At 44.4% G+C, this 17,363-nt stretch overlaps 1 protein-coding gene across 11 annotated transcripts in view; it reads right to left on the bottom strand.

The window, feature by feature from the left end:
* MAP4 (microtubule associated protein 4) overlaps positions 1-17,363 on the bottom strand; it is a 253,220-nt gene that overhangs the window by 59,793 nt on the left and 176,064 nt on the right. For 10 of the 11 annotated variants that reach the window (XM_034759705.1, XM_034759698.1, XM_034759702.1 and 7 more), the window contains 3 exons: positions 16,550-16,720; positions 11,664-11,831; positions 6,019-10,473 (listed from right to left, as the gene is read on the bottom strand). In XM_034759705.1, coding sequence (XP_034615596.1) covers positions 6,019-10,473; positions 11,664-11,831; positions 16,550-16,720 — 4,794 coding nt within the window. The remainder of the gene's footprint in view (positions 1-6,018; positions 10,474-11,663; positions 11,832-16,549; positions 16,721-17,363) is intronic. The other variant, XM_034759700.1, reaches the window with a different exon arrangement.

Below are 17,363 nucleotides of genomic sequence, written 5' to 3'. Positions count from 1 at the left end.
AAATAACGGCTTTTTTTCTAAGTGAATCATAGACACTTTTTTCAGCATGGCCCTCTTAACCCGCACTCCGTTAACACACGGTCGTGACGGCTTGACTCCCGACATCCGTGCGTAAACGGTCTGTATCATAGAATCATAGAATATCAGGGTTGGAAGGGACCTCAGGAGGTCATCTAGTCCAACCCCCTGCTCAAAGCAGGGCCAATTCCCAACTAAATCATCTCAGCCTGGGCTTTGTCAAGCTGGGCCTTAAAAACCTCCAAGGAAGGAGATTCCACCACCTCCCTAGGTAACGCATTCCAGTGCTTCACCACCCTTCTAGTGAAATAGTGTTTCCTAATATCCAACCTAGACCTCCCCCACTGCAACTTGAGACCATTTCTCCTTGTTCTGTCATCTGCCACCACTGAGAACAGCCGAGCTCCATCCTCTTTGGAACCCCACTTCAGGTAGTTGAAAGTAGCTATCAAATCCTCCCTCATTCTTCTCTTCTGGAGACTAAACAATCCCAGTTCCCTCAGCCTCTCCTCATAAGTCATGTGCTCCAGCCCCATAATCATTTTTGTTGCCCTCCGCTGGACTCTTTCCAATTTTTCCACATCCTTCTTGTAGTGTGGGGCCCCAAACTGGACACAATACTCCAGATGAGGCCTCACCAATGTCGAATAAAGGGGAATGATCAAGTCCCTCGATCTGCTGGCAATGCCCCTACTTATACAGCCCAAAAGGTCGTTAGCCTTCTTGGCAACAAGAGTACACTATTGATTCATATCCAACTTCTCATCCACTGTGACACCTAGGTCCACCTGTACTGTACCAATAAAACCAAACATTTGATTAAAAGGCATTTGTGCACAGAACTGTGTGCTTGAGGTCATGATTTGGCAATAATTTCATTAGACAGCCATGTGTAACTATCTACATACCCAGTTATAGCTGAGACTAAGTCAGAGCAGAATTATAAACCATTGAAACTGTGTGAATGAGGAGGGTTATAATGGAAATGCTAAGAGATTAACAGCATGAATGACACCACTATAATTCAGAACAGCCAGGAAAAGACAACATTCAGAGAAAGGGCCTCATTGTGGTTGTAGAACAGAAGAAAACATTGTAATTAATTAGAGATGGCTCTTTTGGATGTTGAACATATTTTATTTACATATGAGGGATGTAAAGCTGTCAGATTAAAAATGTGAACTACTATATGTTACACACTGAAAAGGATTATGCCAATGATGGGTATTGGTGACTGCTCTGCAAACAGCTGGCTATTAGCTAAAGGAAAGGGTGCTGGAAGAATGCCAGCAGAGGGCAACAAAGGAGAGTAGGATGAAAAGCTTCTGAAAACAGAGAGAAGTTAAGTAGGAGACCACCGCTCAAAGTGGCCCTTCAAATCCCTGTCCGACAGGGTAATTTTCAGAACCTTTTAATAGCCAATACTCCCAACACTGGAATTCCATATGCTGCTCATTTACATTGTGCCTAGAAGACACAGACAAGGTTCAAGGACCATTATAATAGGCACTGTACATATAAAGATGGTTCTTGTCCTTAAGAGCTTACACAATATAAATGTGAAGACAACACAACAGGTGGATACAAACAAAAACATGAGGGCTAGGTAAGCAAGACTATTCATAGTATGCTGTTCCTTAAGATATAGGCTAGAGAGGGTCTTTTTCCCAGGAAGCCTTTAGTGTTGACACGGATACCAGATGAGTGGGGGGATGGGGAGACATAGGGAATGCTATTTGGAAGTCTAAGTAGGATAGTTCAACCCTAGTATCATTTACCCCATCTCCATTCCTCAGCATGAGGTCAGCTGCATTGTTATTGGTAGGGATGTCTATGTCAATACTGAGATTCCTACACATTCTTTTCACATCTAATCCTACTTAGAACTCCAGCCAAAATGAAGCATAACGTCTGCTATCAAAAAACTTGCCTGATAAATGTTGACCCTACTAGCATGGCAGAGGAATGGGATTGCTGGCCCCTGAAATGAAATCATGCCCAGTTGTCTTATTCCAGTTCAGATACGCCCTAGTTTGGTGTAATGGGGAGGGCAGAGCTGCCCTGCGAGTTATAGATGAGACACAGCCCAAAGGCAAGGGAGAGTCAAGAGAGTCTGGAGAGAGCTCAGAAGAACACAGCAAGGTTGAGAGCTTTAAGGAGAGGATCACCTTGAAGGAGGGAGTGGAGAGAGCTCCCTGGTTGAGCAAGAGAGACAGATCAGGTTGGTGAAAGCGGAAGGCAGTCGGGGAGGGGGGATTGTTATTTACAAACTTCCCCAGACCAGAGAGGGCTGAAGATTGAGAGCAGCTCTCTGAGCTGGAGAGCTGAAGACGGAGGGCCAGAGAGGGCTAAAGTCACGGGAATTATGGACGAGTGAGCCAGCTGGAACCGTCTCTGAGAAGGAAACACGGCAGAAAAGCTAGAAGGGCAGGAGCGAAGCATGGTGAGACACACCAGATGTGTACCCAAGAGATAAGGTGCAGTAAGATATGCTGGAGCCATACCTAAGTGTCTAAAATGGGGGTGCGTGCCACTGGGGCTGTACCGGAGAGCATGTGCATGGTGAGAGATGTCAGAGCTGTACTGTTCATGGTGTGTTGATGGACTGTTGGGACTTGAAAACTGAATGTACAGTTTGACTACGTTGGGGAATTCTGGACTATGGTTGTGCGACTTCTGTAATAAATTAACCTCGCAAAGGACTATTTATATTTAGAAAGCTTGTGTGGAGTTAATGCGGACCCTAGAAGAGGGAAACTGAGGGGGTGGCCAAATGCACAGCCACTATGAGGTCATGAGGGAGGCAGTCACCCTACAACAGGCTGATTTTGGTTATAATCCTTACTGCCCAGTGGTGTTAAAAATGTGAAATAGGTTTCCAGAATACCTGTGTGTTTCTAGTAATGGCTGTAACAGGGAACAGAAGGGACAAGGCTCAATATGGTAAACAGTCATACAAGAGGCAGAAAGCTGCATGGGCAGTCACAAATCTGCCATTTTCTAACTTTTGAATGTTTGACTTTGCAATCTACACAACAGCATTTTAACAGGTTTTTTTGGGTAGATAATCCACATTTAAAATGTAGGGAACAGTCCTATCAAATAAAGAGATCTACAGCATTGTAATTGCCACGTCTTCCAAGAAGCGATAAAAGCTCTTTGGGGCAGAAATCAAATCATGTTCTACATGATATAAAACACTGGTGTATATCTACACTAACATTACATAAATGCCTCCATATAAATTTAGAGGAGCCCTCCTGTTGTACTGTAGCACACATACACAGTAGTTACAGATCTCACAAGCAGCTCTCTAGTTTTGCTAAACAAATTTCAGTAGCTAATCTTTAGCAGAACATTCTCCAAAATACTCAGATGTGGTATTCGAATGAACAAATTTACATAAATTTGAAGAGCAAGAGATGCAAATATGTAACAGAGATCTCATGGACTATTATATATCCACAGCCACAATACACAGTGATATTGTAATCTGCGTTCGGGTGACAAGTATGGAGCCATTTAAGTTTCACTCTCATGATTTATGTAGACCCCAGAAACACCTTAATTTTTTTTTTAAATAAAAGTTACAGTTTTATAAAGCTATTCTATTTATAGATATTATAGCAATATTTAGACAATTCTATAACATCTTTCATCCAACGATTTCAAAGCACTTTACACAGTTAAGTATTATTCCTATAGAAAATGGGGTAAACTGGAGAACAGAAGATAAATAAGTTGTCCTTGGCCAAAGCAAATCAGTGAAAGAGTTTGGAATAGAATGCAGGTCTTCTCCTGGCTCCCACTAACTCCTGCTCTAACCAGTAAACAAGGCTACTCTTCATACACTACTTAAACCTCATAAAAACTTTGCCCACTGATCAGTGTTAACCTGTATTTATCTGACACGAGTTTACTGTTCACTTGATAAAGTACCAGACATCCTAAATAGATTTTACACAAACATTTCTTTGCATTTAGGAATTAAGCTGGGATATTCATAGTCCTTGGGAATTCACTAAACAGTTGTTTCATTACTAGTTGGAAGGTGTAGGGATGGAAAGAAAATGAGACACAAATATTTGGACAAGAGCCAGTCAAAGGAGTCTGTCTTTTTGTCCCCACAGTGTTCTGTGCTTTATTGAAAGTAACATTTTGTCACTCAGCCCAGATGTTGTGCAGTCAACAATTGTTTGCCTAAGAACCATGCCAGAGGACAGAGCCATCCCTTCAAGCCCTCCTCATCAATCCTGCACCTGACAGAATGTGCATTCAAATTGGGGTAGGAAATGTGTCAACCAACATCTCCAAAATAAACTCAATCATTCACAGCTTCTCTAAAAAGCAACTGTCAATCTACAAAGTGTTGTTTAGTGTAGTCAAGGATTGTGGCAACTGTGCTTAATTAGAAAGCTTCTATGTGGCCTTATATAGTACTAACTTGCAAATGCAAGCCGCATATCAATCTACTTACATGTAGCCATTCTGCACTGCAGTTGGGAGTCCTTTGATGTATTGTGCAGTTTTCAGTAAAATTTACCTGTGCAACAGTCAGGAAGTGCTTTTCTTTTTTGCAGGAATCTCCTAGCTTTACAACTATCCCCTTAAAAGCAGCAGTTTACAAAGGGAAACAAAAAGGTTTCTAGCAGATTATAAAGGCTTTTTTATTTTTAAAGACACGGCCTTTTGCGTTCACTCCACTTTGTACCATCATGCAGCACACTTCTATGGGCACAAGTTCATGCAGAGCAACCACTTCCAAAATAGAACAACTCTGGGTTATACAACACTCATTAAAATTACAAAGCCTCTCAAAAACCTGACCAGAATGTTAAGGCTGACTTGGGCTCCCTGTTTATTAAATTTAGCAGCTGTATCATTCATGCTGACAATGTGGAACTCTGCAAAAAGAGAAACAGGGAAGTTTCATGCCTTAACGACAGTGCAAAAACAACAGCTATTAGATAGGGATGAGGAACCCTTGCTAGGCCACTTCATTACATCAGAATGCATTGGTAAGATGAAAGAGCACACTTTTAAAGGAGGTTGGTAACATCGTAAGTCCCAGATTGGTCGGTTGGTTGTTTTTAAATCATATATATACATGCTAGTCAAAACACAGCCAAGACACGGGTTCCATTTCGCAGTCAGACAGCTTGGGTTGACAGAGATCCAAATTCTCTCTGAACTCTGGCCAGGACTGGCACTTGGAAAAGTTTTACTGGTCCCTCCAAAATGTTTCTAACTCTGACAGGTTGAGAGGGATCAAATCTTAAAATTACAGCAGTCTGATTACTTGCTATTTCTCAAGATGTTAAATCAGAGATTAATGTTTCCTAAAGCCAATCAGTTGAGATGAAGCACAGATTTTTATACCTTTGGTGGTTTGAGGTAGCTGAAGGTAAAAATGGTCAGAATTCAAGTGCAGGGAGAAAAAGCAGTAGATGTAATTAGACTAATGTGATTTTAAAGTCAGATCCCACAACCTGCCAGGAAGGAACATTTCATAAATCTGCAATTCCCTGCTCTCCAGTTGTATAAGCCATTAATTTCTAATCAATTTCAATTAGTTTCCTAGATCAAGCACTACTTTTCTGTCACTGGTCCAAGACTGAATATAGGAAGTCCTGCATCTCTGACAAGCATCACACTCAGTTTCTGGTGCTGAGAAGTTAATTTCACCATAATGCTCAAAGTACAGTTTAGTTTAATTTGTAAAGGCAGGACATATAAAATGGACTTTAAATGCAACCCAAAAAAACAGAGCTTTGGAATTCAAACCAAACTATCAATTCTTCTAAAACTTGGGAATTAGCACCGTGAGACAGGCAAGCAGAATTAAGAGCCTTTTAAGATCAGCCAAAACAGTCATGCCACATTTGTTTGTGACATACAGGATTAACAGTTATGTATTCATGCCAACGCACTGACAAGTAGCAAGGTCTCACACGCAAGCTGTCTGCGTTACTGCTGCTAGCTCAAATCACAAGCACACACCTTTTTCTTGCCTTTGCCGACTCATACCATTGGCTTTCAGCTGCCTTGGTTTCTCTCGATCTTGGACAGCAGGCCTTGGTGGTAGAGTAGGAAGCCCTCTTGACTTCGTGGGTCTCATGTAGCCTTTTATCTGTTCCGTAGCTTTGACTCTCTCCTCTTTCTTTATCTCTTTCACCACTTTTTGTCCAGAATCATCTATCTGTTTCTGAGGTAAGTCTGCATAGTTATCCTCTTCAGACTTCAAAGCTTGGAAGTCCTTCAGGCCAGCCTCCATCTTGTCAGCAGCATCACCTTCTGAGTGTTCAGAATGGCCTTTAATGTTATCAGTAGGACTGATTTCCTCTGTTTGGGCTTCTCTCAGAGTCACACTAGCAACCTCGGCTGCATCTGTCTTTTTTTCTAAACTAACTGGACACTCAGAGACGCTTTGTTCACCCAGCTCAGCCTCTTTAGCCTTGTTCACCACCTCCGCTGTAGCTAGAACCTGCAGAACAACTGCTTCTGCTTTATTCTCCCATTGCACTGTAAGTTCCGGAGAGATGCATCCAACAGCCTTCTCACCAGCATAGCTACTTCCTTCCATTTTGTCCGTCAATTTGGCATCTGTTCCCTTTATGGCATCTGTCTCCTTCACCAGATGCTCCAAGGAAGCACATTCAGTGCTTTGCTTTTCACCGGTGAAACTTATTTCTTTGTCATCGATCTCTGCTAAAATGGAAGTGTGCACTTCATCCCTTCCTGCCTTGGCATCCTGTTTAACTGGAGAATCCAAGGAAGGCCGTTTACCTTTCTTCTTCTCATCCCCAGCACTAGTCACTTTGATTTTATCACCCTCCTTCACTGAAGTGAAAGCCTGTACGCCAGCCTCTTCACCTTCCAGTTTGACTGAATGCTCATAACGGCTGTGTTTATTTTTCTCCCTTTTGTCACCTGTGCTTGACTCTTTGTTGGTGCCCTCCACAACCACTGCAGGAGGCAGTGACACCTTACTTCCTTCATCCTTTACTGGATACTCTGGAAAGATACTCGCAAGCCCTTGATTTTTGTCTGTAGAACAAGCTTTGCCAACTCTGTCAACACCAACACCAACTGCTCTAGACTGAGTGTAGGGTGTGAACAAGTGACCCTTATTATCCCAAAGCATTTGATGCTCAGAGGGGAAATTTTTAATATTTTGGTTTTCATCTACAAGACCCATTTCTTCCATTTGGTACTCCAGATCAGTTACTCTGGGAGGCGGTATTTTGCTTTTGTCGGTCTTAGTCTCCAAAAGAACTGGCTGCTCAGAGGCATTTTTAGCCTTTCTGTTTTTTCCATCATTACCCCTCTTTTTAGACTTATTGGTCACCAGTGCTGGACTGGGATCTGTCATCGTTTGATGTTCTAAAATAGTATCAGTGGAACTTACAGCTTCAGTTTTGTCGACTATCTCATCAGCACCACCAGGAAGTGTGGCTGCATCTACTTTAGTCTCCAAAAGAAATGGCTTTTCCAAACCAACATCAGCCTTTGTGCTGTTCCCCTTATTATTCTCTTTTGGTTTTCCTGTTACCAGTGGAGTAATGGGAGTTTGTATTTTAGCTGTATCTATTATATCCTCCAACAGATGCTCTGAAGTAGTAAATTGAGTCTCCTTGCCTTTATCAGTGGAGTGAGTTTCTTTAATTTTATTGGCCTCCTCGACTACTGCAGGAAGTTTAACGGAGTCTGTCTTTGCCTCCAAGACAGCAAGGTGCTCAGCACTATTTTCAAGCTTTTTGCTTTTCCCATCACTACACCTCTTCTTAGGTTTGTCTGCCACCAGTTCTGTAATGGGAACGTGTGCCTTAGCTGCATCGCTTATATCCTCCAAGAGCTGCTCTAAAGTAGTAAAATCAGTCTCCTTGCCTTTATCAGAGGAATGAATTTCTTTAGTTTTGATGCGTGTTTCGGACTTTGCTGTGTCCATTTTATAATCTGAGGGAACAAGTTGTTCAAAGAAACTTTTTTCATTACTTTCCTTTATTTTAGGTTTTTCTGTTATCAGTTTCATAGCGGGAACTTGTACCTTGGTTGTAGCTGTCAAATTCTCCAGTTGATGCCCAGCTGTAGTAAAGATAGGCTCCTTGCCTATATCAGCAAAACCCATTTCTTTCCTTTTTTCAGCCTTTTCCACTACAGTAGGCAGCTTGCTTGTGTCTGTCTTAGTCTCCAGAAGAAAAGGCTGCTCAAAATAACTTTTTTCAACTTTTTTGCCTTTCCTATCACTGCCCTTCTCTTTAGGTTTGTCAGTCATCAGTGCTCTACTGGAATCTGCAGTAAATCCAGTCTCTTTGCTTTTATCCATCAAACTATCTTCCTTTGTTTTGCTAATTGTCTCAGCACGAGCAGGAAGTTTGGCCACATCTGGCTTAGTCTCCAAAAGAAGTGGCTGTTCTGAAATATTGAATTCACCCTTTTCACTTTTCCCAGTAATATCATTTTTAGGTTCTTCTGTTACCAGTATTGTAGTGGGACCTTGTACCTCCATTGTAGCTGTTGCACCCTCCAACAGAGGATCTGCAGTAGTAAAATCAGTCTCTTTACCTTTATCAGTGAAACTTATTTTTTTAGTTTTGTCATCCTTCTCCATTACTGCAGGAAGACTGCTTATGTCTTCCTTAGCCTCCAGAAAAAATGGCTGCTGGAAATAATCTTTTTCAGCCTTTTTGTTTTTTCCATCACTAGTCCTTTTCTTAGGCTTCTCTGCCACCTTTGCAGTACTGGGACCTGTCATATCCTCCAATGAATGCTCTGCAATAGCAAAGCCAGGCTCTTTGTCTTTATCAGTAAAGATTATTTCTTTAGTTTTGCCAGCTGTCTTAGCTACAGCAGGAAGTTTGTCTGGGTCTCTCTCAGCCTCCAGAAGAACTGGCTGCCCAGAGGAATTTTTAACCTTTTTGTTCTTCCCATCACTACCCCTCTTTTTAGGTTTATCTGTAACCAGTTTATCTGTCACAGTTGGATGATCGAATCCAGTCTGCTTGCTTTTATCAGTGAAATCTATGTTATCTATGTCGACTGTCTCAGCAGGAGCAGGAAGTTTGGCTGTATCCGTCTTAGTCTCCAAAAGAAATGGCTGCTCTGAAAAACTGAAGTCAGCCTTTTTGTTTTTCCCAGCAATGCCCTCTTTAGGTTTGTCTGACACCAATGGTATAAGGGGTACTTTAGTAATATCTGCTGCAGTTTCCAATGGAGGCTCTGCAGTAATAGAGCCAGTCTCTTGGCTTTTATCAACGGAATCTGTTTCTTTAGTTTTGTCGACTCTCTTTGCTGCAGCAGGAAGATTGGTTGTATCTGTCTTAATCTCTAAAACAGCAGGCTGCTTAGAGAAACCATTTTCAGTATTTCTGCCTTTTTCATCACTACCTCTTTTCTTTGGTGTCTCTCCCATCAATGCCCCACTGGGAGTCTGAACTTCACTTGGAACGGTCTCATCTGCTGCTACACGCTTGGGAGATATGCACTTAATCTCCTTATTTTCATCAATAAGGCTAATTTCTACAGGTTTGGCTTCCAAAGGAGTTTCCACTTTATTTAGGTTGATGCCTTTTGAAAGAGATGCATTAAGGTCTGAATGTTTACACCCAATCTTTTGGTTTTTATCAACAAAACTTATTTCAATAGGCTTGGTTTGTGTCCGTGCTGATGCAGGATCCCCCATCTTAGTGTGTTCTGCCTTGCATTCTAGCTTCTCCAAGGGTACCTGTTTGTTTTTGCTTTTAGACTGCAACAAACTGTCATCTTTCATTTCTTCCTGTTTCATGACTTTTCCAGCTTTTGCATCCAACAAAAATTTAACTGGTCCTTCAGTTTTCAGGCTCTGCTGGCCTGCTGTGGGACTTGAGATAATATTTTGATCGTCTAAGAGGTGGCTTTCAGTTCCTGCCTTAGCATCCCTTGGTACATTTGAAGTTCCCTTCCTCTGGCCCTCTCTTGAGGGAGTAGAGTGCTCTTTGACACCTTCAGCAGGCAGAACAAAGGGGATGTCTGGCTTTTGCAGTTCAGCAGCAAAGAGAGGAACTTTGGGAGCTTTAGAAACTTCTACATTTTCATCCCCTAACTCCATTGTTCTTGGCTGCTGGTTTCTCTTTTGTTTCTGTTTCTTCTTCTTCTTCTTCACAATCACTGGAGAACCTTCTGAATCCCAGTTCTCTCTAGGTACATCTCTCTGGCTCTCCACAAATTCAGACGGCATGCTAAGTAGCTGCCCGGCTGCCTTTTTATGTGGTGCCCTAGTCCGAGAGAATGTTCCAGAGACCCATCCAAGTTCTGCCATGGAAAAGGGGTCTGCTTTTGGGTCAGTACTCTTCTGTTGTGGGAGACCTACTAGAAGTTCCTCGGGGACATCTGCACCAGGCACTGCTGCAGGTTTTGCTCTGCCAAACCTGCGGTCACTTGATTTGTTAGCTTGCCTTACTTGTGCAGTAGGTACACCTGGAATACAGGAAGTTTGCTCAAGTATCAGAGCAACTATTTGCTAAAAAGTCTGATGTTAGCCTATTTTTTATTTTATTGACCGCCTCAGTCATATATGCAGAACTTTTAAACACACTGATACCATACTAACCCCAAACCCAGTTTTAGTGGTGACGTTTAAGAAAGCTAACTTTAAAAATAGGTTTTATGTTTAATTTCTTTATGTTATTGGAAAGTCAAATAGATCAATGACAGAGATTAAACAGTCATTTTTTGTACAGTGGGTGATCTTTACTCCCATAAAACAACTGTTCTTGTAGTGAGAAATTACCAATATTTAGAAAAGACATTAGGGATCCATTTTTCCTGTTATCTTAGCACGACAAGACAGCAGCTACACCAGTTACAACCCTCTAGTTTAGAAACTTTCCTTAGTAGGAAATAGAAGTATAGTGGAAAGGTAAGGCTCAAGAAGAAAGCGTGTGGATGTAATGGGAAGAAAAAGCTAGAAGTTAGTTTCCCACAGCACCCGTAAAGCAGTGGAAGGCAAAACTTCATCAAAAGAAAAATAATTTTCTGTACTCAGAGGTAGATAGCACTAGTTTCCTCAATTATAAGCCATTAACTTTAGAGAGTGTCAGTCATTTCTTACATAGCCCTGGTCCCTCAAATCAGCCTCCAGTCAGAAATATAAGCAATCTAGGCTCAATGGAGAGGTGAGATAGTGGAGCAGGAACAAAACTATGTTTTCCTCTCGGAGCTACACACCTCAATTTGGAAAAGGAATTTGCCATTAACATTGTTTTACTAGAATCAAGGAACACTGGGTTTGTCTTAACACCAAAATAAGAGCCATGTTGGAAATGGCATTAGAAGAGAAGGAAGGTGAACGTTTAAATGCTTTAGCAGTGAAGACATAAGCCAGCCCCCCCAACGAAAATAACAGCAGCATCCAAATTTGGACTCAATCCCGAAACCAAGGAGATTAAATCATTTAAAAAGAGGGGACAGGGCAGAGACTGGAGGCAAAGTGCAAGCAGAATCATTGTGATGAATTCACAAAACAGCCCAATGCTGGCTGTCGAAAATCGCGTGCTTGCCCATGTGGCTGAAGGGTAAGACAAACGCAGCTAGCAGGAGAAGGAAGAATGGTATTCAGAGAGAAAATATATTTTAATTCTAAATTCCAGCTACTGTCAAATCTCTACCTGTAGGTTCCAGTGGAGATTTCTTTGGTGGAGGTTCTGTCTGGTGGGCATGACTAAGCTCACCCTCGTCCTTCAGCTTCTCTACTATGGCCAGGTCACCAGCTGGAGCTGTTTTTTCTGGAAGGGTTTCTTTAGTTTCTATTAATGTCAATGGTTCTTTTGCTTCCACTGTAATTGAAACACAAAAAACACAATAAGATGGGATGTTTCACATCTGATGAATGAGCGTAACCAATATTTTACACACAGGCATATAGAAAAGGGTACATTTTGGTTTAGATTATAGATGCAATTTACAAGATTCTGTAATCTGTCTACATATATTCCTCCCTCAAGTTCCCTTTGACAAATACCTTACAAAATGGTTTGCAGTGTCAAAGGTGAAATACACAAGACTGTCTTTGCTATCTGAAGACAGGTTAAGCATCTTTTCTTGAAAGAAAAAATGGTTTCCCACCTTTTTCTAACGGTTGTTCGTCGAGATGTGTTGCTCATGTCCATTCCATTCTACGTGTGTGCGTGCCCATGTGCGCGGTTGGAGATTTTTGCGATTTAGCAGTATCCATAGAGCCAGCTGTGCCGCCCCCGTGAGTGCCATGCTCAGATGTTGGTATACCAGGCACCGCCGGCCTTATGCCCTCTCAGTTCCTTCTTGCCAACAACTCTGACAGAGGGGCAGGAGCACGGGTAATGGAATGGACATGAGCAGCACATCTTGAAGAACAGTAGTTACAAAAACTGTTTTTCTTCAAGTACTTGCTCATGTCTATTCCATTCTAGGTGACTCGAAAGCAGTATCAATGAAGATGGGCTCAGAGTTCACAGTCTTGCAGCTGCACTACTCTGCCAAAGCCAGCATCGTCTCAAGCTTGCTGGGGAAGCGCATGATGAGACACAAACGTGTGGGCAGATGACCAGGTAGTGGCCCTACAGATCTCTTGGATTGGTACCTGTGCCAGGAAAGCCACTGACTATGTGTGTGCCCTAGTCGAGGGTGGCGTACCAGTCTCCTGGATCCAGGGAGGGGATGATGGAGGCCAGGGAGACCATGCAAAACTTCAACTTTATGAGAGACTTGTTGAGGCAACGCAGGTCCAGGATGGGTCTGAGGCCCCCTTTTGCCTTCGGGATTAGGAAATAGCGGGAATAGAACCCTTTCATGTCCTCCACTGCCCCCAGGTGCACGAGATTCTCGACCTCTTGAACAAGGTGTTGCTTGTGAGAAGGGTCCATGAAGAGGGATGGGTGGGATGGAGGAGTGGTGGAAAATTGCAGGATACAGTCCCGAGATACTATGTCCAGCATCCAGTGGTCCAAGGTGACCTGCAACCGGGCCGAACAGTAGGGACAAAGACAGTCAAGGAAAGAACAAGGTGGATCCGGGAAATTGACTGGGGCGTCGCTCTGAAGCGCACCTTCAAAATGGATGCTTCACTGGGCTAGGCCGTACGGGAGGAGGAAGGGCAGCGATGACTCAGACTCATGTCTCTATCCCTTCTCCTTGCAGACCCCTGACGAGGCTGCCAAGGCCTTGGCGGTGGGAGCAGCCGGAACGGCTTCCATGCAGACTGCAGCATATGCATCCCCAGTGAGCGAAGGGTGGCCCGAGTGTCCTTCAACCCATGCAGCCTCACATCCACCTGTTTGGAGAAGAGACTGTTCCCATCAAAAGGGAGGTCCTAGATGGAGGTCTGCATTTCTTGGGAAAGGCCGGAGGTCTGAAGTCAGGAGCTGCGCGTCATAACCACCATCGACGCGACCCCCCTGGCTGCCGAGTCCGCCACATCCCACCCCATTTGGAGGGAGCTCCTAGCCGCCACGGTGCCTTCATCTACCAGGGTGCCAAATTCCTGGGCCAAAGCCCGCGGGAGGGACTCCTTGAACTTATGAAGGGAGTCCAATAATAAGTTAAAATTGTATCCACCCAAGAGGGCCTGATGGTTTGCCACCTGGAATTGTAGGCTGGCAGTGGAATAAATTTTTGTCCCAAAAGGCTTTTGACATCTTTATTTTTGGGAGTTGAGCTGGTGTGCCCCTGCTTGTCTTTTTCGTTGGCTGCAGAGACAGCCAACGAGCACGGAGGTGGGTAGGTATAAAGGTACTTGAACCCTTTGGCCGGGACAAAGTACTTCTTTTCGGACCTTTTGGAGGTGAGAGAGATGGTAGACAGGGTTTGCCAGAGGGCCTTGTCAATTTTGAGGACCCCGTCATGCACCAGTAGCGCAACATGGGCAGGGGTAGAGGCTGAGAGGAAGTTGAACAAAGTGTCCACCTGCTAGGCCATCTGCTCCACCGCTAGGCCCAAGTTCTTGGCCACCCATCAAAGAAGGGCCGGCTGGTTCTTTAAAATCGTCCGGCAGGTTGTCCCTCAAGGGGCCTGCGCCCGCCTCATCCGGAGATGAAGACTACGACTGTACCACCGACGGTGGCCCCGGAGCATCATGCCCCATGGGGGAAGGAGGTTTAGGGGTGGGTGCAGTGTCCTCTACCCTGACCTCCAAGCATGACTCATGCACCAAGCCTGGTGCCATTGGTGCTGCCAAATGTTGCTCCGAGGCAGCGGCAGATGAGCAGTGCGAAGGGGGCATCGTCATGACTGGCAAGCCCAACGCGCTTCAATAAGGTCACTGAGCTGGCCAATGGCCACGCTGCCAAGACAGTGCCGTCAATGTCAACGTGGCCCCAGGAGCCCAATCATGCTGGTGGAGTCTGGGCAAGGGGCTGAACTGCCCTTCCATGCCAGAGGAATCACGTTCCGGTGACCGTGGTGGGGCCATCGACACCTGCATCTGCCTGCTGACCGTCGCCGCTGGAGACCAGTGCCTGGAATGAGAGGATCGGTGCCGGTATCGAGGGGACTGGTGCTGGAGGGACCGGAGTTGTGATGGGGAGTGCTCCACGGGGCAGGCAACCGAGATCTACGCCAAGAGGATGACTGGCAGGAGGGTGAACAGTGCCAGTAGTATGGAGACTAGCGCCTCCCCCTTAGGTGATCCATGTTGAGACTGCGGGGACCACGATCGCGGTGCCTGTGACCAAGGGCGAGCTCCAGAGGATCTGGACTGCAACTCTGGAGATCTGCGGCGCAGAGGAGAGCACTGCCTTGTCTTGGGGCATCGGCAGCACTCCACTGCCGAGAACTGTTAGTTGCTGGCTTGATCTCGTGGAGCCTTTGCCATTTCCTGTGGCATCGGTGGTGCCAGCAGTGTGGGTGGAGACCTCTGCTCTCTCATCGCTATCAGGAGTTTGGGTCCCCTACTGCTCCCGGGAGCCAGTGGTGGATCCTTTAAGGGGCTAAGGGCCCCGATCAGGGAGGCACGTACATGTGGCTTCAGAGCAGCTGGGCAGCCCAAACTGAGTCCTTTGCCCAATGTCCCATGGTCCTTCTTGCCCGGTGCCGTGGAGCCAGGGTTCTTTGTTTTCTTTTTGGGCACCAGCGATGGGGACCAGTGCCGGGCGGAGCCAGGGGTGCGCTGTGCACTGAGACTAAGGTATTAGGTGAGTCTTGGAGGGACGGCTCGGAAGCTGGATGAAGAGCTGGAAATGAGAAGAGCCCGGAAATGAATATCCTGCTCTTTCTGAGTCCTGGGTCAAAAATTTGTACAAATACGACACTTGTCCTTTACATGTGATTCCCCAGGCACTTGAGGCAGCTGGTGTATGGGTCACTTACAGGCGTAGGCCTGTTACAGTCCGCTCAGGGCTTAAACCCCGGAGAGCAGGGCATGCCCCGCCTGCAAGTAACTTCTAACTACACTTAACTACTTAACACTAACTACTATAAACAAATTATTTACAAGGCCCTAAGGCTCAAAGTCAGAAGAGACAAAACCGCGAGCACTTGCTATGCAAGGAAAGGCACTCTGACTAACCACTGTGGGCGGTAAGAAGAAACTGAGAGGGCACAGGGCCAGCGGCGCCTGATATATCGACACATGAGCGCGGCACTCAAGGGGGCACCATGGCTGGCCCTACAGATACTGCTAAGGCAAAAATCTCTGACGACTGCGCACATGGGCGCGCACACACCTAGAATGGAATCGACATGAGCAAACACTTGAAGAAGGATCAAGAGTTCATACAACACAGGCTTTCACACAACTCAAACTGAACTTGTAATGCTTTATCACTGTACAGTTGCTCTTTCCAATATTTGTTAACTGTATCAACTAACAAGGAGGCTTGCAAAACTACCAAAATACAGGAGAAAGTTAACCATTAACTTCACCTAAAAAAGGGACAGAAACATCTTGTAACATGCTAGCTAAAACAAATACTCGGTTCACAACGCTGATTAAAAATTAAAGTTTGGACACAGCTTCCAAAACGTGGATTGACGTACTACATTTAAGGGCTTATTATTATTATATACATAAAAAATTAACAGGGACATAAAATTCAGACACAATTTAGTTCTTTTAAAGTCATCACATTAGAGACCTATTAGATTTTTAATTACCTTGAATTTTTAAGTTCTATACATGTAATTACTTTATACAAAGATATAAAAAATAAAAATTGTAATAAACCAACCACCACATTCAATGGATACAACAAATATGCATGGGGAAAAAAGGGAAAAGAAATAAAAATTCCCTCCCATGTCCTTAATGGAAATCATATCTACATTACAGCAATCTGCAACGATTACCCCCCAGGTTGAGGCTGAGAAACAGTTTCTAATATAACCCCCCATTTTCACATGCTCATAACTTTCCAAAACATTCACCTTGGGGCTGAAGTTTTCTTTGCATGGTTTCTGCCAAAGGCGGAGGAATAGTGAGAGAGAGAAATTGGGAGGGAGAAGAGTTAAGCGCAATCAAAAATGCTGACTCCATAACAAAGAAGCCCTCTTGATTTTGTACCCAGGTTTATAGATTTCTCACCTGCCAGCTCTGGGAGTTCTTCATTTGGCTTCAGAAGATGCTCTGTATGTTTGCTGGGAGATGGTTTATTCTCTTCCACATTCTCTAGCACAGGAATACTATCTGCACCAGGAGTAGAGGCTTCTGGGACCGTCATTTTTTGTTCCATTACCACAGTTGGGGCAGACGATACTGTTTACAACAAATTTTAAAAGTTAGTGGTTTTTCTACTTGTAAACAGTTGAGACCCCAACTTACCTCTCCAACTACTCTCCTCCCTCCCCCAATTTGCCTCTAAGTTCCTTGAGAAAGCAGTCTATTCACAGTGCCTTGAATTCTTGTCCTCTGGCTCCCTCCTAATCCCAGGCAATCCAGTTACCATCTGTTCCTTTGAGACTGCTTTTCCCAAACTCTCCAGTAAGTATGAGCCTACTCTGACCTCCTCCTGCGTAAGTCTAAGGGATTTCCTGAACCTCTTTGTCTACTGCCTGCTCGTTCACTCCAGAATTCTCTTCAACTTGGGCTTTTACATCTCTGCTGTCCTGCCTCACCAGCTGCTCTTGTGGCAGACCCTCCTCCCCCACTTCTCCTGAGATCTCTCCAGGTTCTTTCCTTGGTCCTCTTCTTTTGACTTTACATTTTATCTACAAATGAACTCTTCACTCACATGGCTCCAACTATCGTAATTCCCTACTTGTCCAATCTCACCTCTCCAACTGTCCCTCAGATTTCATTCTAGCTGTCTCGTCAGCAGCTCAGACTAAGCATAGTGAAATACCACTTTTTTTGCCCATCTATACCATGTCCTTACTTCTCCTCCTATCAGCCATTGTCA

This window comes from Trachemys scripta, chromosome 2 (genome assembly GCF_013100865.1).
Source record: "Trachemys scripta elegans isolate TJP31775 chromosome 2, CAS_Tse_1.0, whole genome shotgun sequence".
Classification (NCBI taxonomy): Eukaryota; Metazoa; Chordata; order Testudines; family Emydidae; genus Trachemys; species Trachemys scripta.
This window is presented reverse-complemented; position numbering and strand designations above follow the sequence as displayed.